The sequence below is a fragment of the Oreochromis niloticus genome, linkage group LG19 (genome assembly GCF_001858045.2).
Source record: "Oreochromis niloticus isolate F11D_XX linkage group LG19, O_niloticus_UMD_NMBU, whole genome shotgun sequence".
Classification (NCBI taxonomy): Eukaryota; Metazoa; Chordata; class Actinopteri; order Cichliformes; family Cichlidae; genus Oreochromis; species Oreochromis niloticus.
In genome coordinates, this window is record NC_031983.2 from 26,997,755 (window position 1) to 27,023,807 (window position 26,053).

The 26,053-nt window shown below is 42.1% G+C and overlaps 1 protein-coding gene and 1 long non-coding RNA gene across 2 annotated transcripts; one reads left to right on the top strand and one right to left on the bottom strand.

The window, feature by feature from the left end:
- The first annotated feature begins 38 nt into the window (after positions 1-38).
- On the top strand, positions 39-25,735 carry LOC106098303 (uncharacterized). Its single transcript, XR_001224495.3, has 5 exons — positions 39-132; positions 23,839-24,145; positions 24,632-24,902; positions 24,977-25,051; positions 25,460-25,735. It is a non-coding gene; the product is annotated as an uncharacterized LOC106098303 (long non-coding RNA).
- olig4 (oligodendrocyte transcription factor 4) lies at positions 5,347-7,478 on the bottom strand. The gene has a single exon (XM_003446235.5). The coding sequence runs from the start codon at positions 6,895-6,897 to the stop codon at positions 6,121-6,123; it is 777 nt and encodes a 258-aa protein (XP_003446283.1). The 5' UTR covers positions 6,898-7,478; the 3' UTR covers positions 5,347-6,120.
- Positions 25,736-26,053: the final 318 nt, after the last annotated feature.

Genomic DNA, 26,053 nt, shown 5'->3' on the forward strand with positions numbered 1-26,053 from the left:
AATGTTTGGTTTTATAAACAACTATTTTAGTTTCTGTGTCCTGTCTACGGTGGCTGCAGAGGACCAAACAGTTCGGGAGCGCGTATGATCAGTTTCTCTTTGCAGGTATTTCGGCATACCCGCATTAATAAGGTAAAAACAACAGCACAGAATCAAATCACAAGTTGACAGAAACTGTTTAACGTAAATTAACGTTACTATAAATGTTTTAAGGATTTTTTTTACAGTAAAAAGCATCGTGAAATGTTAATAAAACGTAATTATTGTTTTCAAAAGTGGAAAGTGCAAATATTGTTGCCCGCACCACGTTTGAAAAGAAAAAAAAATCAGCACTAGCACTCTGCAAGAGTTTGGGATTTGAGTAATACAGTTATGTTTCACAAAGTTTGCTGCATTTTTTTCATTATATTGTTTTTTTTATTTGCTTCTATGATGTAGTGAAGAACAATCATAACCATTTCTTAAATAACTAATGCAATTCTTTGTGGCATCTTGGCTAGCACAGTCTGGGCCAAACCCTGATTCGCTGAAATCCATTCTTGCCTCTTCATTTGATACCACTTCATCACATTTTGTGGGCTACTGTCATGGTTCTGGGTGTTTCCCAGTGTTTTGTGTTTAAGTTCTATTGCCTGATTATTGGTTATTCATTGTTTAGTTCTCTTGATGTTAATTGTTGTTCTGGTTTCTAGTTTAAGTCACTGTCTTCCTTATGTTCCATGTGTCGTATTCATTCAGTCTGCCTCTCAGTGTCTAGTCCGCATCTTTCTGAATTGTCTCTTGTTTCCTGATTTATTTTGATATTCCCAGTCCTACGTGCAGTGAGTCTAGTTTTGCTTCCCCTTGTCTCGTTCTGTATAATTTACCCCAGCTGTGTCTCCCTCCTGTTTCTCATTCCCTGATTGCTGTTGTGTGTATATAAGCCCTGTGTTTTCTCCTACTTCTTGCTGGTCCATCTGTGTTCCTCCATGCTATATTACCTCTCTGTGTAACTCTGCGTTACCTCCCTGAGTTTCTCCATCTGTGTCTTCCTTGGGACTCAGGGTTCAGTTTTGTTTTATTAGTTTTCCCAGTTTAGAGTCTTTCTTAGTTCTGTTTCTTGCCGCCCTCGCTCTTGTTTGTATGTCACTCTCCATAATGAAATTCACTCACATCAGCAGTGCCTGCGTATTGGGTCCTTATCTAACCTCCACACGGCCTGCCACAGCAGCCGTGACAGCTTCTGCTTGTACACCTGCCTTTCTTTTGTGATTAAACTGAAAACATCCTGAAAGATCAACTTCTTTCAATTTGGTGACAATTTATGCATTATGAAGCATGGTGGATCACCGTGGCACAGGACAAAAGTAGTAATTCGTGAAAAGTACATTTTGAAACCATGGCCAGAAAACTCCCCGGGTCTTAATCTGACTGGGAATCTATGCTCAGTCCTTTAAATGCAGGTGGGCAAGCAGAAGCCAACAAACTGTGATCAGCCAAGGCTCTTTTACCATCGGCCCACAATGCTTTGTATTGATGAAATATGCACTTTCCATGGATGGCAGCTCACTCAAACCTGTATGTAATGTTCAACATTAATGTGAACAAATGCACCAAAACACCATCATGAATGCTGCTTTTAAACAGTCTTCAAGATTTATTATTCACGATGTACATTCATGATTTCTGCAATTTAAGTTTGCTGAGAACACAGGAGAGATTTCCACTTCATCTTCACTGAGCTTTGGCTCGGACAAGTCTGCTGTGTTTCTGGATCTTTTTTTTCTTTTTTCTTTTTTTTTTGCCTTTTTAATATTTTTCCAGACATGGTAAAGTGTTGATGTGCTTTTTTGGATGCTGCAAAAACTTGTATGTTCTTATTGGTGTTCCTGAGCCTATGGAGTGATTTCCAAGTCTGTCTGTTATTAGTTCACCATCCAAAAGCCACCGCGATTCAGTCATGGTTTTGGCCTTGCCCCTTGCATGCAGGCAAGAGTGCTTAGCTTTCCTCACCTTTACTTCTGGAAATCTCTGCTTTTCTCTGGTCTTTTTTAATAATAGCCTAACATCCTGCTGACTAGTTTAAAGATGTTCCACCAGTTAGTTTGCTAAGTATTACACAACCTTTCCATTTTAAATTTTCAGATTAAGGGAGGGTTTAATTGACCTACAAATAATTTTTTATTGACATTTACATGGTCTCGCCACTCATTTTTGGAAACAATATTCTACAGTCTTGCTGTTGTGACCAAAAGCAGCCAACCAATCTTACAGCATAGCTTGGAGAAGTGCATCCGAGACAATGAGAAACTATAACCCAGATCTTTCATGGGGGAGAGTAATAATTTAAAAATATGCTGATTTTTCTCTTTTAATTAACACTAATTTAACCAATAAGATCTTTATGAAACCCATCAAATCCAGACTGCTGCGTTCCTTCTTCAGACATTATGTTGACTAATCAGCATTTAGCAGTTCCAGCCTGAGTCCCCTCATCAATCTCCCTCCTCTGTACATCTGTGTACATACATGTGAGCGTATGTGCACACCATACTGCATATGTGTGTTGACCCCCAGCAGCTGTGCTTTCCCCTCATCATTATTCTGAGTGAAAAAGGGTGGCGGTGGGGAGCTGTGGGCTTTACTAAGCATAAAATGCAAAAAGAACAGGCATCAAGCTTCTGGAAGTGTGCTCTCCCCTAATTGAAGTTCTCTTTTATCTAGACTCTGCACAATGTGTGCGTATGTCCTCCAATACATGTCCCCCGTCCGGCCCCTCATTCCTCTTAATTGGGTCTTTCAGTCCCCTAATTAACTCTGTCAGTGCAGGTTGGCCTGAGCCAAGTTGGGATAAGCACTCCACTATTGATCAGTATCTGAAGCAGTTAACTTATCCATCTGTCTACATTTCATCTACAAAAGGTCATGGTGTAATAACATCAGTGCATCCTTTGTGCTGTTAAAAGATATTTCTGTCTTTTGACTTTTTTGACTCCAGCATATGTCTTTGCCAGATTATAAGCTGTGCTTATAATCAAAAATTATATTCAGTTCAAGGCTTCCAAAATAGCTTCATGGCTAATATTATATAATAAGATCCAGGCACAAGAGTAACTAAATACAGTGATTGATGTATTGTTCTTAAAAAGTTAATGACGTTTATAAGTCAAACCTTATTGCTCTGCCTCTCTGCATTCATCAGATACATTTAAATATTCTGTATTTTTCATACAAATTAAGGATCTTCTTATACTAGATGTGAAAAAAATCCCCTTATGATCACATTTTATGTCTATCAATGAGTCCTTTAAAAAAGTACAAATAACAAGAAAAGTTGGGTACTGACTGATTCTGTTTTTATTCACCTGTTTTCAGTGCAGCGAGTTTGTTTCAGGGATTTACCTGCTTTGTTCAGCTTAAGTGATATGTGCTGCATTTTTAACATTTTCAGTGCAGAGCAGAGTTTAAGACTTCAATTATTGCTTGAAACATCTATTTAAACATTCATTTGGATCAACTACACCGAATAAAATGCATTAACTGGTGTAACAGTCTACAGCTACATCAAAGGATGATGTAAGACTTTTGTGTGTTTATTTGTTGGATATTTGACAGCTTCAAAATAGAAATTAATATCAGTTAGAAGCAATCAAATGACTTTCTACATCTTAACTTTTTATATTTCAGAGTCTACAAAAAGACAGCTGAGGTCAAATTAGTTGGGGTTGCCCCACTAACGGGGCCCTAATTAAACATTTAAAGGCTGTTGCTCTGAGCACCGTGCCTCGGTTAATTGTTGCTGTAACAGTAATGAAATCAGTGTTCTTGGGCTTGTCCAGAGTGCATGAAAACAATCTTTTTAACCTGGTAGAATAAATAAATGCATGTGAAATACCTTCCTGCTAGTACCTTTTGCTTTCAGCCTCCTAAAATCGTGTGTTTTGGACATATTTGATCCAATATTTTAAGATAGATTTCTTTAAAGTTGCTTGGAATAAACCATGCCTTGGGCGATGCACATAAATGTATGTAAAATGAGAATTAATCGTATATTCTCAGATGTATTCTTAGGGCCATTCAGCAGAGCAGCTACTTTTGTTTAGACGATATTTTAAATGGATAACTTTCACCTGCTGTTGAGTATTTTAAGTGCAGAAAATGAACACATAAAGGATTTGAATACTTGTTCCACCCTTGCTAATATAGACCAGCGTGTGTAATTTTCAGAGTTAATTGTGCACAACATTGTGACTGAAACCAGTGCTGCCACTGCTGGTTAGCGTATGCTAAAGAGCACCGTGGTGACAGCAGCGGCTGACCATAATGGTGCACAGAGGACATGTCCATATTGTATGATTTAAGAGGTATATCCATTACACACCGCAGTCATCACACCCACACTCGCACGCACTCTGCAGACCGCTGATGCTGTACTGTGGGTTAACACCATCTGGTGCCAATCAGGAAACACCAGCTTTGCACAAGTCACTGTCTCTAATTATCTACCTAGAGCAAAGGGAGGCCGATCCCCACTAATCTCTACAATGTGTTCTGCTTCCCATTCCCACCTGTGCCCCAATAAAGGGGGGTCTTGTGGGAGGACCGGGGGTCTCTGTGTCAAGGGACTGGGGACCAGGTGACGCTGCAGCGCCGGTCCCCACGACAGAAGCTTCATCGCTTGGTTTGGCTGGCAGCTGCTTCCCCCCACTGAGACATCCCACAGCTGACAATCCCCCCAGTACTGACAGGGGCTCTTTACAGTGTCAATAGCCTCATATATTAGAGCTAACCGCCTTTGTGGTGAGCGAGGGTGTCAGGCCTTTTGGCCCGACAGCGCTTGTTACCATGATGAAATGTAGATTGAATGGAGGGGGTCTGTGTCCCAGGCACGAGAGCTCGGACTCCCCCGGCCTTTGTGTCCCACGCATGGCTATTGTTCGAACCTATTCAGCACTTTCAAGAGCAGAAGGAGGGGTAAGAGTGAGAGGTGGGTGAGAATGATTTACATCTCTTCATCTCTCCCCTGGTCTCCAACTCATCTGTCAGCCGTGGGAGGATAAGCATGTATTTTACACGCCTGATTTGTTGCTAAGTGAAGGCCAGTCCTTGTTGAGCTGTTTGACTAAATCATGTTCTTGGCAGTGCGCGTGTGTAAAGTGCACGTATGCTTGTTCAGTTTTTTATTTTTAGAAGAAAGCTGGAACTTGATTTGAGTTTTTAAACATCTGATTGCAAATATGTGCTGATAGAAATATTCATCCTGTATGAATTAAAAGGAGCTCTTTTTTTTAATACAGACACCATTATGTCCTTTGCTTAAAATCTGCCCTTTGTGTTCCTCTATCCATGTTCTTATGAGACAGTGACAAATGGCTGGCCTAGAGCTGAGGACATGGCTATGTCCCTTGCCTGCGTCAGACAAAAGTGACGCGGCTTCCCGGCGCCTGTGTCGTCCTTTCATCTCCTACACCCTGTTGAGGTGAAGATGGATGGTCCCCAGGCTCAAGAACACCACATTCAGCTTCTGTTCTGGTGTATTGTCTCGCCCTTCTGTCCCTTTTTAGCTCTTCAGAGGTTAGTCTGTCAGAAACTGGTTAGCAACAAATGACAACCTTTTTTCCTGAATGTCAGCTTTAGCACTTCTAAGTTTGTCCTTTAAAGGACCAATAAATGCCCTTGTAGTATTGTTGCGATATTACTGTGTATTTGTACATGTCCAGAACGTTTCCAAAATAGCTGAGAAAGAAGAGACATTTTTCACAAACCAAAAATCAACTGCACATTTAAAAGAAGACACCCAGCAGTAGTTATTATCAAAACAAATTTAATTTAGGAAAATAGCATTTGTGCACAATCAGACACAGCAGTTCCATTTTGACAGTGTTTCATCACCACTTATTTCACATAAGTTACAGACTTTGCTACTCTGATAAAAATCCCCAGAACATTTAGAATACTTCTGTAAAAAAAAAAAATGAAGAAGAAGAAATTAATAAAAAATAGCAGCGGTATGTATCCCAAAAGATAGCTATATGTTTATATACAGTATGTACAAAGTTTGGCCCCAGCCATCATTTTATCATTTTCTTTCCATCAGTCCCCTGGTTGTGGTCCGGACAGTCTATTTTAAGAGAGACCTGCTCACTTGCTCAAAGACAGGCTGTGTAATGTGGAGGTAGTGGTGGGCAGAGGCTGGCAGAGTGAGCAAGGGCAGGGCATGCCAGGGAAGTGTCTGTAGGAGCTGCTCAGGTGGAGAGGGTCCTTCAGGAGGCTCTGGACTGGAGCGTGAAAGCCCAGGAAGCCGGCTGATGGAGGGGAGTGTGGAGCTGGGGCTGAGGAGGCAGAAGATGAGTGATGCTGAAGAGCTGAAGGTGTGCTGCCCACCAGAGAGTGAAGGGACTGGGCCAGAGGATGCAGAGGGAGGTGGGCGGTCGTGGCCGCAGGAGTAATGGTGGGATGGGGAGCTGTGCGGCTCTGGACGGCGGCATTACCGCCATAAACGTCCCCAACCAGTTTCTTCATCTCCTCCAAAGAGCTGGAAAGCATGAGGATGTAGTTGCGAGCCAAGAGCAAGGTGGAGATCTTTGACAGCTTGCGGACTGAGGGTCCATGTGCGTATGGCATGACCTCTCTGAGGCCATCCATCGCCTGGTTCAGATCATGCATCCTCTTCCTTTCTCGACTGTTAACTTTCAGCCTCTGATCTTGCATCTCTTCCTTGCTGAGCTCAGATCTGGATTTGCTCTTACCGCCCCCGCTGCAGCGCTCCGTCCTGCCTTGGCCGGCCTCGCTGTCTGCTCTGTTCTCTTGGCAGTACTTCTGGAACATCTTATTGGAGAAGAAGCTCCCTGCAGAGTCATCCACCACCAGGTCTGGAGACGAGGAGCGACTGCAGGTGGAGCCAGCATCGGAATCCATTTCAGCTGAGGGAGAAAATTCAGGAACAAAAACAAGGATCCAAAAAAAAAACCTCTTAAACTGTGACAGCTTGAGCTTAGGGCCTGAACTCGATGTTTCCAAACTCTTTCAGTTCCCTGCAGTTTTTGTACAGCCTCACTTTTCCCAGAGTTTGTGCTGTTCGGCCTGATGCTCAGCCTCTCCCCAGGAGTGAGTGTGTCTAAACTGTCACCCCATGGGCCTGCTGGGGTGTATTTATACCACCGACACAACAAAGGAACAATACACCGCATAATGAGACACTTATGGCCCCAGCCAATTGCAGAAGGGACACACTTTTACCCCCCCCCAACAACTCCTTCCTGCGGCCCCCAGTCCACCTCCCCACAACCACATTAATTCTCCCACTTGCTGATGAACCCCCCCTGCACGTTAACCAAGCAGAAGTATGATCCCATGTTGTGTAAAGCTGAGTTAACCAGAGCTGTGTTAAAACTTTCATTAAAGACTGGCAGTATTTGCATTTCTTTATGTTTCAGCACAGATTTTAAAGTAATCCTAGAACAGGGGAGAGGTAATCTAATAATAATATAAAAAATCTGAGAAAAAAGATGAATAAACATAAATTTATGACTTTATGATCTCAAATTTTTAAATTCTTCTCGTATTAATCTACCTCTATAATCTGCAAAAGCTTCTTCCTCAGCTGTAAAAACATGTTTACTTTACTTTGAAAGTTCTCTACGTGGACGTTAAAGTGAAAGTAAGCAGGCCACCGTTTTTATTACCCTCTTCCATAACACCAGATAGATGATGCCTTTAAGGCCTTATTTACATATGGTATCCATGAGATACTTTGGAGGAAGGTATGAGGCACCATATGAGGCTCTTAAACATGTAAAGGGCAGCGTTAATGGCAGACTAGGTACAATTCAACCAGAAGCTCAAAACAAAAGGGGTCAGATAAATTTGACTTGGTTTCCCAAACAGTCTGTGAAATCGCATCACTATCACTGGAAGGGGGTCTTTCAGTCCGGGGGGAGGTAGTTAAAAAGATACTAAATGAGTGGGCGCAGCATTGTCTCCCTATAATTCAACCGTAAAGCTACTGGCACTTATTTTTCTTTGTTTTTTTACTTTTTCTTGCTAGCTATCAGGAACACAAGGAAAACTTTCTTCCTCGTTTAAATTTATGGCATTAAAATTCCTTCCAGGCTTCGCGTCCAACATATATCTGCTATATATCTGCTGCTTTAATGTTGTGGCACTGTGACCAAGCCGACTTCTCCACGTCTTTCTCTGTGGTGTTCAGAAGCTGGCTTTCACCACGCAGCTCAGGAATTTCCTTCCTCCCTTGTGCCAAGCAAAGCCCCAAGTGAAGCAGTGCTGAAGGGCTGGGAGTTTGAGAACATAACACTTTTCTCAGAATGGCAAAAACAGCAGTTTTGTGAATTGATTTGTTGCATTGATTCTTGCCTGGAGCACAACAACTGAAAAGCCATCATAGAAAAGTATATTCTGTTCATTTCACAGGCATCAGGTCTGGAGTTTTGTGTTCATCTGGCTGCTCAACTAAGAAAATGTTTGCCTTTCCCTGTGTTGTAAACAGTGGGATGCCCCAGTTTATATTTACCCAACACTAGCAGATATTCTCCTCCAGCCGTGGGCGTCTTTGTGCAGCTTCATGGTTGTTCTTGAAGCTGGTGTCCTTCATTTTAACAAGTCAGTGAAAGATATTTTAATATGATTAGTTTCTAAATCTTTTACTCGCTTGCCTGTAGTATGAACCTACTGCAACATTTATGACATGTACCTCATGCTCTTTGCTTTTAAATCTGTTTTTGCTGTCGCTTAATGCTCTCATGTTGAGTCTTTTGATATCCTGCTAATGCCACTGCTGATGCATATGCGTGCAAAGTTAGACTGATCTCACCAGTCCTCTGATTATCTGATGAGATGACAGACCAAAGTATGGTTTAATAAATATTTCAGCAGTCAGCGAGAGAGTGTGCGCGAGTCTCATTGAATTGTTCCAACCATTAAATTGTCTTTTCAAAGCAGTGCAAAATCACATCTCTTCTTTTACAAGAAAATTTGTAAGTGCTCTACCAAATAGTAACCAAGTCAAACTAATTAGAGAAACTGGTTAACTGTTCTCAGATAACTAATGTGAGGGGAGTTAAAACCCACTTGAGGTTCTCAGAAGAGTTTTGAATAATATACATATATTTGAATTCCAAGTCAAGTGGCTTTACTGTCATTCCAACTATGTGCAGTGGTACAGTGCACAGTGAAACAAGACAATATCCAAGACCGTGGTGCTACATATAGCATAAACAAACCAGCAACACAGGACTACATAAAGTCAAACAAAACTCTGACAGTGCAGCACCAGACAGAACGATACAGACACAAGACAGTGCAAGAGAAAAGAGCAACAATGACAGTGGGTTGTGCAACAGACTGATCATTGTGCAAAAAGTAACTGGGTATATGAAGGTGTGCGTGTGTGCGTGCGTGTGCGTGTGTGCGTGTGCGTGCGTGTGTGTGCGTGTGTGTGCGTGTGTGTGTGTGTGTGTAAGATTGTTTTTGCATTAGAGGGATTTTTGTACAATGTATGAATCGAAAAAAGGCCCATCTAAAGGGCTGCAGCACAGCACTGCACCATCAGCATTTGATTTATTAAAGCTACATTTCCAGTGTTTAATGTTTGCATGTTTTTGTGACCATGCAGCGACCCTAAGACGACTTGTACTTTCATTTAACCTGGTTTTCCTCGTATGTTCCTCAGTGAGAGATTAGTGAGGAGCTCGTGTTTGTGTTCAAACAGTCTTTCTTTGCTTTGTTTTGTGGTTGAATTGCTGCAGCATTTCAACCACAAAAACCAGTTTTCCTGATTTTTGTCTATTATTAATAATCTTAAAATTGGCCCCCCTCCGGCAGTGAACTATGTTTGCTGCTTTTTGTGTTGGTGAGGTTTTATGGAAGCTGACTACAAAGTGGTTTATTTAATTTTCTTTATTCTACTTATTATAGTGGATTTTTTTTCCCCAGGAGTTGTGCATGACTCATATGTATCATTTAAAGTACCCCCCATTTAAGAATAGACCACACAAAAATGTCTGAAAGGTTTAAGCCCATCAGGCTTGAGGTAATCAGGTTAGAAATTCAGAATGTCTCTCTCTGACGAGGCGGTTCTTCTGATCATCTTCCTTTATCTGATAAAGTCGGGTCCCTGATAGTAAACGGATGATGTGGAATCATTCATTTCCAGCGAAGTGTGCTTATTATCTTCTAATAATCTGTGCCTAAATTCTCCTTCTTCCTACAGGGGCACACCGAGGAAATACAGACACTGTTTGTGCCTCACCACTTCACTCGAGCTCGAATCTGAAGAACCACTAATTTCAAAATATGTGCTGATTTGCAAGACTTTGATAAATCTATTGCTGGTCTCCATGTCAATGGGCGTGTGATCCTTTACACTCATGAACCCACAGAAAGTTAGGACCGAGAATCAAGAGGGCTCTCGAGACCCCCCACCATAGCTCCATCGGGGGGCCCTGCAGGGTGCTTTGGCTCGGCCACTATTCAGTGATATTATAATTGGGGAACTTTGAGAGCCAGCATGGGCCAGATATTTGGAGCATATGGATTTTCCCATCGTTAGGCTTGGAGCCAACATGGCTGCTGGACTCTCCTTTGCTAATTGGGTCAGTTCCTAATTAACTGAGTTGAACACAATGCTCCAGATTTCATTCGTTTTTTTCCAGCCTTTCAGGCCTTTTAATGGCTGGTTCTGTGCCACAGTTTTCATTGTGTTTTACACACAAGGAAAGGAGAAAGGGATTTATAGTGGGTCATCAATAGTCTTAATAAATTATCTATAAATACAGGAAAATATGCCAAGCTACTTATTAACCATACACGAAGTTGGATTAGCGAGAATGTCACTTATATGAAACGAATGAGGAATAGCACATCAGTGGAATAGAGATGAAACCAGGAGCTGTGTATTAGTAAAAGTACAGAATGTATATCAGGATCACTGACAGGAACTTTATCCAAGTAACGAGTGTAATCAGTCCTCCTTTTACTCCATTATTTTATGCATGAGCCTGATAAATCCCATTCTTGGCCTCAATCTTATTCTTATTCATGTGTTTACAGAGGCAACGGGCCACACAGAGAGACTCAAGGATCTCTGCATTTTACAAATGAAAGCGTAGCCACCCTTCGTGTGTCCACATAATCCTTCAATTTTTAACCCTGCATTAGAGTGTTTGACTTTCTTCTCTGGGTGCCACCTTTCAGGGCCCTTTATCCAATTCTGAGCTCTGCAACAGACTTTTTTTAGGCTTTAGAGACCCCCTCACTGCTGCCCTTTCTGGTGCACTCCAGTGAAAGTGCTCAGGTGACCAGAAAATGAGGGCATTATCACAGGCATATGCTTGTAGTGACAGAGGATCAGGCAAGATTAGGGCCTATCATGGCTCAATAAAGCGCTAAGCTGGAGAGCAAACCTGCGCTGTGTACCATAAGGCTTCCTTCACTCTCTGCTGGTCATTGTTCAACAGGATCAGTGGCTCGATCTTCTGTACACACACACACACACTGGGGTTTAATCTGCCGCTTGAGAGCCTGTAGAGGACATACAGCTGCCTTTAGTTTCCACCGTTTGTCTCAGTGTTGCTTCCACATCAGGACTCTGAGATCACAGCGGGGCGAGTGTTCAGCAGGAGCCGATACGAGGAATCGGGTTGTTTTGATTCATCTGTGGATCTAAACATTTCCCTCTCAGTACCGGTGTCTGTGGAGAGAGATATAAAGTTGTTTCATGAAGTGACTGAACAGGCAGACAAGTGTTTCTGAGAACGGGGAGTGCTGCCCTTTGTTATCTCTCACTGCTCGGTGATTTATTCATTTACACTGCCTGAAACAATTGCATTATCTCAGCCGCAACACAAAGACACAAAGGCACTATGAAAATCCCCTAGGATGTTTATGAGTCACTAAAGAGTCCAATAACTTTCCCCTTCATCTTTAAGCGGCCATGAAGGATTGCATGCTGTGGAGGGCTGCAGGGCGAGAGGAGTGAGGATGGGGATTCGGGCTCAGGGAGAGGTGCTGATTATGAGCAGGATGAAAGGAGCGCAGGCCCTCTCCTCTGGAGCTGAATGGAGCTCGGTCAGCAGGCTGTCCCATACACCGGCCTGCTCCATGCTGCTAGAACTTCATAAATTACCCCACTATTACCCCGGGGGGACACCGAGGGAGGACAGACAGGCGAGAGGGGGAGAGAGTGAAAGGGGACAGAGCAGAACCGGTTGCTGAGCAGACCATCATCAGGAGTTGTAGGCATCGGGTCCATATGTTGGCCTTCAGGTTGCTGGGACTCAAATTACAGTGACCTCCTGAGAACCGCCACCACTAAATGAAAAAGTTTCAGGTTTCAGAGAGAGATTATGTAAACTTTTCAGAGTAGAAACCACAAATTATTATTTTAAATGGAAAAAAGCTGCTTCTTTTTAGTTAATAACAGGAGTTTGATGGCTCACGGTAGTTTTATTTTTACATTTTAGGTTATATTGCTGCCTTTATTACTCTTTTCTGCTAATGTACCTCTATATTTGTGTTTAACATGATCCTAGAATTCCTCTTGGTGCTTCCTTCTGCACAGCGATATTTTGGTAGCTGACGTCTGGTGAAAGAGGAAAAGAGTGAAACACATAAAAATGCTCATAACAGTATTTGTGGAGCATAAACCGAGCCATGAAAGGAGAGACTGCTGCTGAGTCTTTAAATTAAATTTTTGGTGTGTTGAGCACCTCAAGGTGCGTGCCATCTGGTTCCGTTCTCTTAAAGAGGAGGCAGAATTTCTGTATTGATGTTGAAATCTCCAAAACTGTGAAACTTGGAGTCAGGGTGTAAACACACTAGAGGAACTGCACTGTGCAAGAGCACTTTTGATCACAAAATTCCTGTTGGTTTGACTCCTATGATCACTGCATGCTGTGTGTTATTAGTTTATTTCATTTTGGGATTATAGAATTATGAATCGCCCAGTCTGCTTTCTAATTTTGAATGTTCAGTTTCTGGTATATTCAGGCTATTTTTGCTTTATTCCCATCTTACCCAGTGCCTTACATCATCAAAAAAAGACTCTTTCCTCCTGTTTGTCCCTCATGCTGAATTTGGGAAAACTGTGCAGCACTTGACTCGGGGAATCGGCTGTTAAATCTTAAGCAGTCGGTCTCACTGAATGAATTTAAGGTGATTTTTGGTTGTATTTTTTGTATTTTACACTTTATCCGATATACATAGTATTCTTGTTCTGTGTATTTGTACTGTGCAGCTAGCAGTGATTGTACTGTTGTCTGTCTTGGCCTAAACACTCTTGCAAACAAGATTTTATTTATTTTAAGAGTCATGAATAAAAAATAAAGTAATTACACTGGGTTTGATGTTTTGTCTCTTCTTTATTACTAAGGCTGACAGGTCTCAGGATTAGCAGTGAGGGACTTGGACATGTGTCATTGGAATTTCCTGCAAGCGTTTACATTCTATCTAATATATGAAATTACATATATATTTATCATAAATATATATGTAAATATTTATGATAAATATGCCGATGTTTCAGGTGTCTGCTGCAGAAATCAGGTCAAACGTGTATTTCTTTATTTCTTTATGCATTTTATTACCTGGCCAGGTGGTGCGGCCAATATAGGCGAGGCTTAATAGGCAGAAGGTGTTCTTTAAGAGGGTTTTTGAACCCATTTTCACTTCTTTAACATACATTTTAAAACTTTCTGGTTCCCAAAAATGGTCCTTTACAAGGTAACTAAACAACAGATTTAACAAATAAATAAATAATAAACTTTTTATTCTTTAAAGCAGAGGGCACCTCTACGTGCCCTCTGCTTTAAAGGGTTGATCCAAAAATTATATTTAGTAATTCAAATTACGATTTAAAGTGTCTCAGAAAACTTTTCTGCAGCAAGCGCCACAAGTGAAACTGAACCTGGGTAGCTTAATTATTTTTTTCCTTTTTGTTCCGCTAATGTGAAACCAAGCTTTGATAACTGTGTCATGGCTCAAAAGGACATTAAATTAAGTAAACGTGAAAATTGGCTTCAAGTTGTCCGAATGAGCTTAAAACATCTAAATAAATTCCAATCAGTCAAAAAAGTCACACGCATGCTTACAAGCCTATACAGATGCTCACAAAGTGTATCTGTTTGCCATTGTGTTGGTCACACTTTTGAACAGTTGGCCGCTCACTGATGCATGGGGGTGGCTTTGTGTCAGCGGTCTGCGCCCCCCTCTCGTCCTGTCTCCTCCATCCCCCTCGTCTCTGCGTTATCCGTCCTGATAAAACTGGGGACCTGCTCTCCCAATAATCTCCCTCCCCGAAGCCCAGGCACGACTCCTGCCTTTCATCAGCACCATTGTTTCAGTGCGTTACCGCCGCTTGTGCTCCCTCACCACGGTAACACACTCACGCACCCCCTCTTCATCGCCATCCCATCTGTGGATAGGCCTGCCATGTGTCTATTCATAAGGGTGCCGGCGGCAACGCCACTGTATGCGGAGAGTACATGATGCCGTCCTTTTGTGTGGGTCTCAGTCCTCAGCTACTTACCGCTGACCCCAGGGTCACCGCACACAATAACCTGAGTGTTGGTGGCCACTGGCTATCCTCATTGGCCAGTGATTGACGAGCCAATCAATGGGGTGTGAGTGTGCGTTGTGTGTCTGCGCGTGCACATGTGTGTAGTTGCTATACAGCCTCTGTAGGTCCACTGAATGAAGCGTGTCTGTTTTGTAAGTATTGCTCTGTTGAAGGCATCAGACTAGTTAGTGACACACAATTGACTTCTTTTGGCTTTTAGCGTGATGTGATGACATGAATAACCGCAATTTAACTCAATGAGCACACGCCTCGTCTGGACATTAAAAACTGTGAGCCCAGTGGAGCTGTGCTGTTACAGCGTTAAACGTCCTTGGGTCCAGGTTTATGTGTAGAGATTGTATCTCAGACCGCTCAATATTCTGGCATATGCTCCCAGGCTATCATTTTGATCTCATCAGTCACTCTCTTTACCTCCTGCCTTTTCCCTCCTTTTCACAGCACACACACACATTCCCTCCAGAACCCACTCAAGGGGCTCAGGTGGGCGATTAGGAGCAGACATTAAACCTCAATTCACATATGGCTGGTTGTGAATGCTGATGAGGAGATCTGCTGCTGTTTCCAACGTGGCTGAAACATGGACAGTTTCCACTCCACTGTCTGATGTGTAACTGTGTCCTGGAAAAACACACGCTGACTGGCAGACACGTGATATGAAGGACTTGCGCTGCTTGGCGATGATGATCTGTGCTCTGCTGATTAAAAAACAGGCCGTGACCCTGCAGTTTATGGACCTCCTGTTGTTTAACCAGTAGCGGGATGAAAAGGGGCGGCGTTGTTGACCTGTCTCGATGATCTGAGAACCGTGTCGTGCTGCTGTCGCTGAATAGAGATGTTTCATATTCTGGCATGGATGTCATTGTCCTCGTGAAATCATGTTTATGGGTCTCAACATTTTTTCATCTATTGAAGACACAACAGGTTTTCTTTGATAAGGACTGAACAAGAGTCAGTATTAAATGAGATGCCATGAGAACCTTATTACTTTACTGCCCATCGTGAGCTATAAGATCAGGAATCTAAATAACAACATGGCTGATGAATAAACAGAGAATTGAATGAGAGGCATACAGTGAGAGTAGACGCTGGATAGTTTTACATATGAAGGATGAGATGATTTTTTTTTATTACCAAGTTCTAAAATTATTTAAATACAACTTACAAATCATGACGTATTAAACTACAGTGTGTGAGAGACTGATTACACCTCATGATTCAATAGTTTATAGAATCACCTTTAGCAGTAAAGTTAATCATCACTGTGGAGGAATCTTGTTTTGGTGCCTCATCGAGGTTTGTGTTCTTTAGTTTCTGCACAGCTCACTTAAAGTCCTGCCACAGCATCCCAATCAGGTCGAGCTCTGGACTTTGCTTTTTGAATGCTTTAATTTACAGAGCAGTACAATGTTAACTCAGTGACTGCAAGGTGCTCAGGACCTGAGTCTAAATCATCAGCCCTCCACCACCATGCTGACAGCTGGTTTAAGGTGTTTGTGCCGATGTGCTGTGTTTAGTTTTCTCCACATGTGGCAAACGATGACCAAACATCTCCTCATGGTCTCATCTGTACAAATGACATTTTTGCTGTGGTTTGTCCAATTGCAATTTTGCAGCCTAAGCCATTCTGCCATGTTCTTTTTCGAGAGGGCAGGCTTCCTTCTGCTAATCCTTTCAAATCAACCATACTTGTTCAGTCTTTTTCTGTTTTTTGCAGTTTGTCTGAGCAATGCACAATCTGACCTTAGGGTGAGTTAGCTGGGATGCATTGTGTTAACACTCACCTGAATGCCAGCAAACTGCCAAAACCTCTGCTTTTATAGAGCTGCTCGGGCTGATGACTCAAGTTCATTTCATAGCATGCAGCAAATGGCTGCTAATTACTTTTTGAATTCCTCTGGAAACATGTGTCTACATGTTTTGGCTTATTTTTAGGACCTTTTTTCATGTGGACAGTGGACACAAATCAGACTTTAAGATGGAGTGGCATTTTTTTTTAAACTAACCTTTGTTTGGTGAAGGTCGAATCCAACATCAGACATAAACAAAGTTCTTAAAGAAAACAGGGAACAAACAGTGTGACACAAAAAAGCAAAAAAACAGGGAGCAGTTTGGTTTTACTTCACTTTTTTTGTATATCAGTGCAACATGTCGGTGCACTACACCAGTTCCTCACAGAAAAGACATCTTGCAGCTTTAGGGCCCTATATTTATTGGAAAGGCAAAGTACACTCTGTGATTTCTCCCTCACCGCTAACAGCAACAAGTCTGTTTCTCAGCTGTCACGCCAGCTCGCTGTCATATGGCCGCGTCGCCTCTCAGCAGCATGAGGGTGAGTGTAGGTTTACAGCATCTTTGTTATTGATATCGTTCTTTGTCTCGCTTTTCCTCTCTCAGAGAGGAACAGGCCTCTAAGTTTGGCCCTGCTGAGGGCAGCATTAAATATCAATACATGTTTACGAGGGCCCGTAAATACTCGATACAGAGAAGAAGCGGTTAAAGAGGGAGAACCGAGCACAGCATTTCTCCCATGTGCATGAAGATGGGGAACAGGGGTGGAGAAGGAAAGAAGAAGAAATGGAAATGAGACATAAATGTAAAGGAATGTAAAAAGAGCCCTACAGGGTGTCAGATAGCTGCCCACCTGCTGCAGCAGCTGCTGGTTGTTCCTGTCAGCTCTCGCCATGTTCACTTTCATAATCTTTTATGCAGTCTTTGATTTTTAGCAGTCATTAATTAATGATTTTATTTATGTTTACCAAGCAGGAGCACTGAGGAGTACAAAGTAGCCTTTTAAGTCTTCACTCTGCACCACTTTCCAAGTAATCTATTATTCATGATGTATTAATTTCTAAAAAGATTTAAGGATTAGAGAGCTCGAATTGCTGTAGACTTAAAGGCAGAGAACGTAGCAAGCAAACAAAAGGTCCCATAAAAGTACAGCTCTAGTGACTGCGTGGCAGTATATTTGGAGGACAGTGGGCAGGAGGGGGTGCGCCCCAGCTCCGGCCTTTAAAAGATTAACCCTGAGCCCACAAAGGCGCAGGGGGCCGTGGGGCCAGGCAGGGCATGAGTGGGCTGCTCACTGGTTAAATATTGGCCCTCTTGGATCCCCAATCATTGTCTAGTTTGGAGCTCTACCTCAACCCCTGTTAGCAGTGCAGACACACATCTTGGCAGCCGGAGTGAGCCGATACAAAGGCCGTCGGTGCCCGAAAGGCAGAGATGGAGATGTATGGGTCCGGGGTGGGGTACTCGCCACGTGGGGCCTGTGGTCGTAAAGCCCAAAGCAGGACAGATTGGACAGCGGAGCCCCCCCCCCCCCGATCCTCCTCTTTCTGTGTGTTTCTGTGATGTGACAGTGATAAACGGGACACGCAGCCTTCCAGAACAACAAACAGACACTGCCTCATTTCCCCAATGTGGGCGAGGGCAGGCATAAAGGAGGTGCCATCCCATTAGAGCCTGGACTCAATGCTGCTGAGGCTGAGGCAGCGAGGGAGGGGTTTTACTAGTGCACCGGACCACTCGACCACGGGCCCCCAGCTGAGAGGAGACAGCTCTGCTTTTTTGTTTTCTCAGAAAAGTGTCATAAAAAACTCGCCTTAATTGGTGTTCTATAAAATTTGCATCTCTGAGCTGATTAGATTTCCTCTCTCCACCGTCGCTATTGTGCCTCTGAGTGACCCCATCCTTGCCATTCACTTTTAGTCCTTTTCACAATTTTATTGGGCATCGGAGAAGAAGGAAACCCTTGTAAGTTTGTGCCCTTTGCCCTCCACTTCTCCCCTGCCTTTTGAGTTGACCGAGTCCCTTTTGAAACAGCTGCCTTCTGCTCGGCCGCCGAAAGTAAACTCGTGGTTATACATTAAATTTTGTTAAACTGACCAGGAAGAATGGAACTGGTGTCAGTTTGTAACTATGTATCATTTTTGGTTCAAACTGCAGGTTTTTTCCCCTCTTAGGGCCAAAGTGAGTGACTGAAAAAGCCTCTGAATAGCTTAACCACACTTCCTGAATGTAGCGCCATTGTGTCTTGCAAAATTTAGAGTGCAAAAAAGTTTCCCCTTCAGCAAAAACCCTGTTTATAGACATGTCAGAGCAGCACAGACTGAAATATAATCCCATTAACTTTGAATGGCAAGTCTATTACTCTGTTGCATAATGTGTCTGGCTCGGCATGGATAATCGCCATCTCAGTGGAAATGGCGGAGAGATAAAGGGATTTGGGATGCTTTGACGTCTTTATGGATGGAGTAATACGGTTGCTAGGATCATCAGCGTCCCCAGAAAAAGTTCGGACTGTCTTCATTTTTCCATCTAAAATATCATCTTGTGTGAGTGATTCTTGACAAAAGAGCATCGCTGTGGGCCCTAATCGCTTTACGTCATTTTAGTGGTTGAATATGCATTGTTTGTTGGGTTTGAAAAAAGGGCTACATTTTAAAATTGCTAAACAGCAGGCAGTGCTCTCCTTATCAAAGCTTTAAAGATGTACTGAAATGAGCTTGTAGCCACAGGAAGATTAGGATAGATTATTTAATGCGTGCACACTCACAGCAAAGTGGACTTATTTCCGCCATAACTATTATTCAGAAAAGTGCTTTAAAGGGGAATTAATAGTAGTTTAGTTAGTTTCCCCCCCATTTTCTTTTAACCAAGGTCGAATATCCAAGCCAATATATAACCTGAGCAATGGGTGGGGCACATGAAATAGTTAAAGGGTTACAATCTTATATGCATATCACGGAGAAAGTGAGGGTTAGAGAGTGGGAACGTATCCAGACATTGTGATGCAAAGGGCACAGGGGGGTTAAACCAGGTTCTACTCGGCCCCCTGACCCGACACCTCTTTGATGCTGCAGCCCTCAGGACGTGGGCCCCTGAGGGGGCTCAGCGTGGCGCAGCCCTGGGACCGGGCCGCTGCCACTGAGCCAGCGGGGTCCGGGGACAAGCTTTTGTCCCCAAAGAAAATGTACGTGGCTTTGGGTGGGGCTGGGCGAAAGGTCACATACTGGGAACACGGGGAGAGAGAGGTGAGATCAAAACAAACAGACTGGGGAAACGCATCAGATCACTTTCTCAGCCGCTGGGTGGATGATACACGAACATTAACCTGCCAAAGGAGTTGGCTAGTTTATCATTAAATCTGCCTGCGTGAGACTGCAGTACGTCTACTGGCACCAGCTGACATACTTAATAACATTTTTTTTAAAGGTGGAAACACATAAAAATGAGAATTCACCTCCTGAAGAATATTATGTTTAATACAATATTCACTGAACTGCATCTGCAGCTCAGAGAGTCACTCGCTTTATCATCTCCTTCAGCACAATTCAGTGCAAATCCTGCACTGAGTAAATATCACACGCTCAACACTTGAAATTGATCAGAACCATTCAGATCAATACTGGCAGCTGCGTGGAAATGGTTACACACAGGAGGAGAGCTCTGGGAAAAGAAAGAAACTGCCAGACCTCCATCTTATTTAGTTAGTTAAAAATCTTCTTTCTTTTCTCTTTATTTGTCAGGAAATCTCCTAAAAAAATTATACATGGTAGGACTTTTATAACAGTGGGATTTTTGTGACCTTATCATTGCAGCCCCTCAGTAGAAACACTGGTCTGTTAATGAACTGGTAAACTGTTGTTTCTGAGATGTTACAGCCTGCAACAGCACCACTTTCTCTTTGACACACAAAGATTTCAAAAGTAAAGTTGTAAAGTAAGAAGGAAGACTGCGTTTTTTTTTCTCTCATTTAAACAATAAAATACGTCATCAGGAGCACGTTATCTTGTTGGAAGCAGCCCTCAGAACATAGGCACCCTGTGGGATCAATACTCAGGAAGGAGCCCAAAGTGTGCTGGGAAAATCCCCCACACCATTTCACCACCAGCAGTTTAAATCATTGTTACCAGGCAGGTTACTTTCATGCTTTCATGAATCATTTACGCCAAATTCTGACATCTGAACGTCACCCCTCGTCAGATGTTGGGGAGCCCGTGTGAATTATAACTTCAGTTTTTTACTCCTGCCTCACATGTGTGGCACACAGTGTGGTCTTCTGCTGCTGCAGCCTATTTGCTTCAAGGCTCAGAGATGCTCTTCTGCAGACCTTGGTAGTAACATGTGGTTATCTGAGTAACTGCTGCGTCCCCTCAGCTCAAAGCAGTCTGGATATTTTCTCCTCTGACCTCTGATGCTAACAGTACAGAGAACTGACACTCACTGGATATTTTCTCCTTCCATCATTCTCTGTAAACCACAGAGATGGTTGTGTGGGAAAAATCCCGACCTTCCATTTAAAAGTTACTTTAGGCAACTCCTGTTATGACAAAAACTGCAGTTCCTTATTTGGCCATTTGAGAACGACTCCAAAGCTCTTTCATGACAAATGTCTGCTGTTCCTTTTCTCCAGTGAGTTTTTTCCAACCAAAGCTGCCCTATTTGATATTACAGTGAATAAGAATGCACCTTACTAACCAGCCAGCTACCAGCAGTCCTCTGGTCTGCATTTTACTCATGCACAAAGCAAAATAGCAGTAGTTCACAACCCAATGTGAGCGGTCACAGGGGTTTTATTTACAGTCTGTGGTTTGGGTGGACATAGAAATAGATTATAGTCACATTTAATAGGTGATAATCAAATGTGTCCATGACCCATCTTTCAAAGAAAATATCTAAACATTTGGTGCTTTTTGCTGTATTTGGTAAGAATATCTTTACAACGAGTTTCACAGTTAGAAGTAAAAGTCACATTAAAAATAAGAATTGACATGCGAAACAAAAGAAATTATAAAACAATGAGTTTTTTTGGCCAAAACCAGTTAATTGATACATTTTTCAGTTGTTGGAATTTAATTGCTGAGTACTTTGATCACTCTTTAAGTCATTTTCCACATAATGAGGATAAATATTTAATTCCATGTAATAATTCCTTGTAATTTAAATAATTAACATTTATAGTTTTGTTTGTTGAATAGTTTCAGTTATAACTGTCGAGGGCATTTTATCATGTCTACACAATAGTACAGATAAATAATAAAACAATAATCATACACTCTAATATACCTTCATGCTTGTACCACGCTTAGATTTTCGGCGCTTACAGTGGTTATTCTGAATCCCCTGTTAGATCTCTTTTGCATTTTGAACCAGCACTTCTGTTTTTTTTACCAACAGACACAAAGCACAGACTATAGAATTTATTGGAAGCACACATCACCTATATTCTGGGCCTTCTAGGTTGAGCAGGCACTTCCAATGTGAATGCTGATCTCTGCATCCTGGCTGCTACACTGCTGCCTGCAGCAGGAAATTAGCATTTAGTTTGGCCATGAATTTTAAATGTGTAGAAATTAATGATTAAAGCTTTCAGTGAGTGTTCTGAGTGACATACGGTCATCTCTGTGTTTTGAGAGCTCTGTGTTTAATGCCTGCCAGCAGACTAAATGATCTTCATAATTAAAGATTTACAGCTTCTAAGAAAACAAAACTTTAATAAATTTGAAGATATTTGTATCGGTTTGATTTGCTTGCAGATAAAGTCCTCAAGAAGTTTCTGATTGCCGTGATCAGTTGCAGGAGAGGAATCGGTTGACAGATAAATGAAAAAGCTACAGCCGGTATATTCTGTAATCCTTTAATAAATCAGCACACTGTGATTGTGTGATAAAGAAATCTCTGCTTTGGATGATTTTCATCCCCCCTAATCTTTCTAATTATCATCACTGTCAGTACATTTGTATACTCATCTCAACTTTAAGGGAACAAACTCAACATAAGCTGTTAAATTTTTAATCTGATTCAGATTCTCTGTACACTAGAACTGTGCCTGTTTGGCACATTTCAGAGGCAGTGAGCGCCTTCAGGGGCCGAATTTTAAGGAATTTATGCGCCCTCTAGTGTTAATGCTCAAACTGCTTCAGAGCAGGAAGCACCCTTAAGTGCTACATACTGACATTTCATCATATGGGGCTTAAATAAGACAAGGCTCAAATATAAAGGTGTTATATCATAATACAATGCAATGTTCTTTTTCTCCATTGTACAGACAGGCCATTTAATAATAATAATAACACTCAATTTAAGGTTTATCAGATTCATGATTCGAACACACACACACTCACACGCACACTCCCATCTCAGACCTCTCTGTGCTCCGCCGAAGGCTAAGGCAGTCATGTAGGATAGATTGAGTGCATTCACGTCACTCATTTCCACTCGCTCCATGAATATTGCAGTGGTGGAGACAGCTGATGAGGCACATTTGGTTGTCAAGCTGAGAGGCAGGCGCATGGTTACATAAGAGCGCTGTGGATGAGGATGTCTGACAATCCTGCCTTTGAAGAAAGTACTCTATCCCCATCGGCAGCTTCACCCACTGCTCGAGTTAATCGACGTCCTCAGGGGACCTGAATTCATCACCTTGGCAGAGCCCTGCTATAAAGATGATGTGCAGGTATAATGGAATCATTCATTCTGGGGCCCGAAGGTTTAATATTGAAAGTGTTGTAACCTGTATCCATTTTACATGTTTATTTTTTTATGTAAAGTTTGTGCAGCTTTGCAACAGTTTCACCAACTAAAAGACCACATGGTTATTTATAGCAGTGATTTCCGACCATGGGAGGGCCAAAGGAGATACTGCAACAGGTGCCACTGAGGGCTTGGGTAGCTTAGCTCAACTAATCTGAAAATAATAATAATAATAAAAATAAAGAACTGAATTGTGTTTTTCTACTTTTGCTCTCTTTATTCTGATCTTTTCTGCTATTTTCTCTGCCTTTTTCTTTTTTTTCCTGCCTCTCAGCTCTGTTATTGCTATATTATACATGTGCTCAGGTAAATAATAATAGAAATGAATAAAGAATGAACATTAAAGAAAAAACACTTATATAAGGAGCTACAGAGAGTTTATACGGCTCTTCATGGAAAAGCAAAGAAAGTTGACACAACAGTGGTTGCATTCAGATGGACAATAGAGACTAAAAATTTAAAAAAAACCAACTGAATGGACCTCAGTAAGTTTCAGTAAAACATTATTGTTAAACACATGAAGCTGTATAAAATGATAAAAACATAATGGATTGATGTGTGATGACACAAGGATGGATGAAAATGTTCAAAACCACTGATTTATGGGACGATAAAAGTTGACATTGTTGAGCTCCTGGCTCTTTCCTTTAATTTCTGTTTTTGCATTTACGTGTCGCCCTCTTTTTTCTGATATTTCTACAGCTAATATGTGCCTTTTCTATATTTAATAGGATTGGTGTGCCCCGAGAAGTGGTCCTGACCGAGGCCGACATGTGCCTCCTTAATCATTTATGAGAGTTAATGCAGAGAGTGAGCGCGAGCAGCAAAAGCTGCTCCCCCAGGAGACCTGCGGGCACAAGGAAATTACAAATCAGCCGCACTATAAACCATGCTGCCAGCAGGGACGAGCGGTGGACTGCACCGGCGTGCTGCCTGCCTGCCTGCTTCCTCTTGTGCACGTATTAGAGAAACGCTGATAAACCTTGAAAGTCTGAACCTCCTGTTTGTGCGCTAACAAGCCCACAGCAGGCTTCCCAGGTGCTAATGACTTGCATTTCTGATTACAGAACAGCGGCTGAAAGTTCTCTGTAAACAACCCGACTTCCCCTCGGAGTTGTTTTTTTATTCCACGTCTCTCAGTGTCACGTTTATTTATGTAAGACGAGTTAAAACTGCAAATAAGTTTAAAGTCGTCCTTCAACATCATTCAGCCAAGTTCATTTTTCTTCCATATCAGATCACAGTCACATATCCATAACATCACCTTCACAGTGAGAGTACATCACCTACCACTTTCCTCAAAATCTCTATAAATCCTTAACTTTGGGGAAAGCAGAGGCAGAGGAAGCCCCTTATTCTCCTTTCCCACCTCACATACCTCGCCTCCTCTTCTTGCTCTCTGAGAAGTAATTTAATGCTGCTGCCAGTTTATTCTGCAAATAAAAGAGACGAGGAGGAGGACAGGAAGAGCTCGAGGGGGCTCATGATTGTGTTAACTTTGTCCTTCCTTTTTATTTTTTTAAGCATCTTTTGTGCTAAATTACAAAAGCCTGGAGCTATTGAGGACGTCGTGATCACAGCTGTGGGTGCTGCCAAACAACAAATCCCACATTACTCTTGACCTTCAGCGTCCAAATGGAACTCATCTCAGAAACCCTTAAAAGATCTTTAAAATTACACCGAATAAAACGGACAGACAAGGACAGAGAGTGTAAAACACTCTAGTATCAGTCATCACTCCCTGACCTTAGCCTGAGTCTGTCTGGGGCTGTCTGAACACAGCCTGACAGAAAAGGTAAGTTACTGATTAATGATATTTCTCAGCCTCAGTGGAATATTCATCTGTGTACAATCTTGTGCTTCCATCAGCACTCTCGCCCTGGCTCAGCAATGTCCCCATGACTTTGCAGAACCCTTCCAGACTTCAGGATCATCTATTTTATGGTGCGTTTTGGCTGAACAAACATTACACACAGTTTCATTGACCTCAAGGAAGAAGGACCAGAGAGAGGTGGAGGTATTTTACTGGAGCAGCTGTAGCTTGTGTGTGGTTTTTGCGTCTTTGTTTTGCACATGTGCATGCCCAGTTCACATGCACACTCATTCCAGGCTTTTGCAATAAAACACACTGCTCCTTTGAAATATCTCCCCTGTATTATCCACAGTTACTGCCAGGGGGAGCTGTGGCTCTCCAATCCAACACAGTATGAGCAGTATGTACTGTGAGCAGATCAAGCATCAGCATCAACCCTACAGAGTTACATCATTTTCTGTGTACTTTACATTCAAGCAACAATCAAGTATTTGATTACAGCATGGATAATTCTCATTTCTTACTGCGTTAATTGGTAGGATGACAGAGAAGTGCATGGAGAGCAAGAGAGAGGAAGCTTCCAAATCAAGTATGTCTCTGTGGGAGAGTTTAATGCCTGAAAAACACCCAATGGTGCAGGAAAGCCACGGGGCGTCCCTAGAGACCGTTTAACCTGCAGTGTGTGTAGAAGGAAGTTGTCAACATACCTATGAGAACAAAATAAAGTGTTTCACAAATTCATCACATCACCTGTCATAAAGGTGTTTAAAACTAATATATATCTATATGTTTGTTTATTTGTAAGGCAAATAACAAGCCGGATTCGTGTTTTTATACCCATATTTGGGTCGACACACTAGACTTCTCTGAGTAGTCAGAAATTAATCAGGCATAACATTCAACCACGTCTTTATCAAGAAAAAAACACGATGTGCTTAAATTTTTCCTGTTTTTCTGTAAAGCAGTACATTTGAAAATTTATGGACAACAAAATGGTATTTTAGCATTAAAAATATAATTTTAATTTAAAAAAAAAACATGCACATGCAACAATTACAGAAATAGAAAAAATCATCTTGGAAATTGATTTAGAGCAGCTGTGGCATAAACCTTACACGAGATCGCATGGGTCG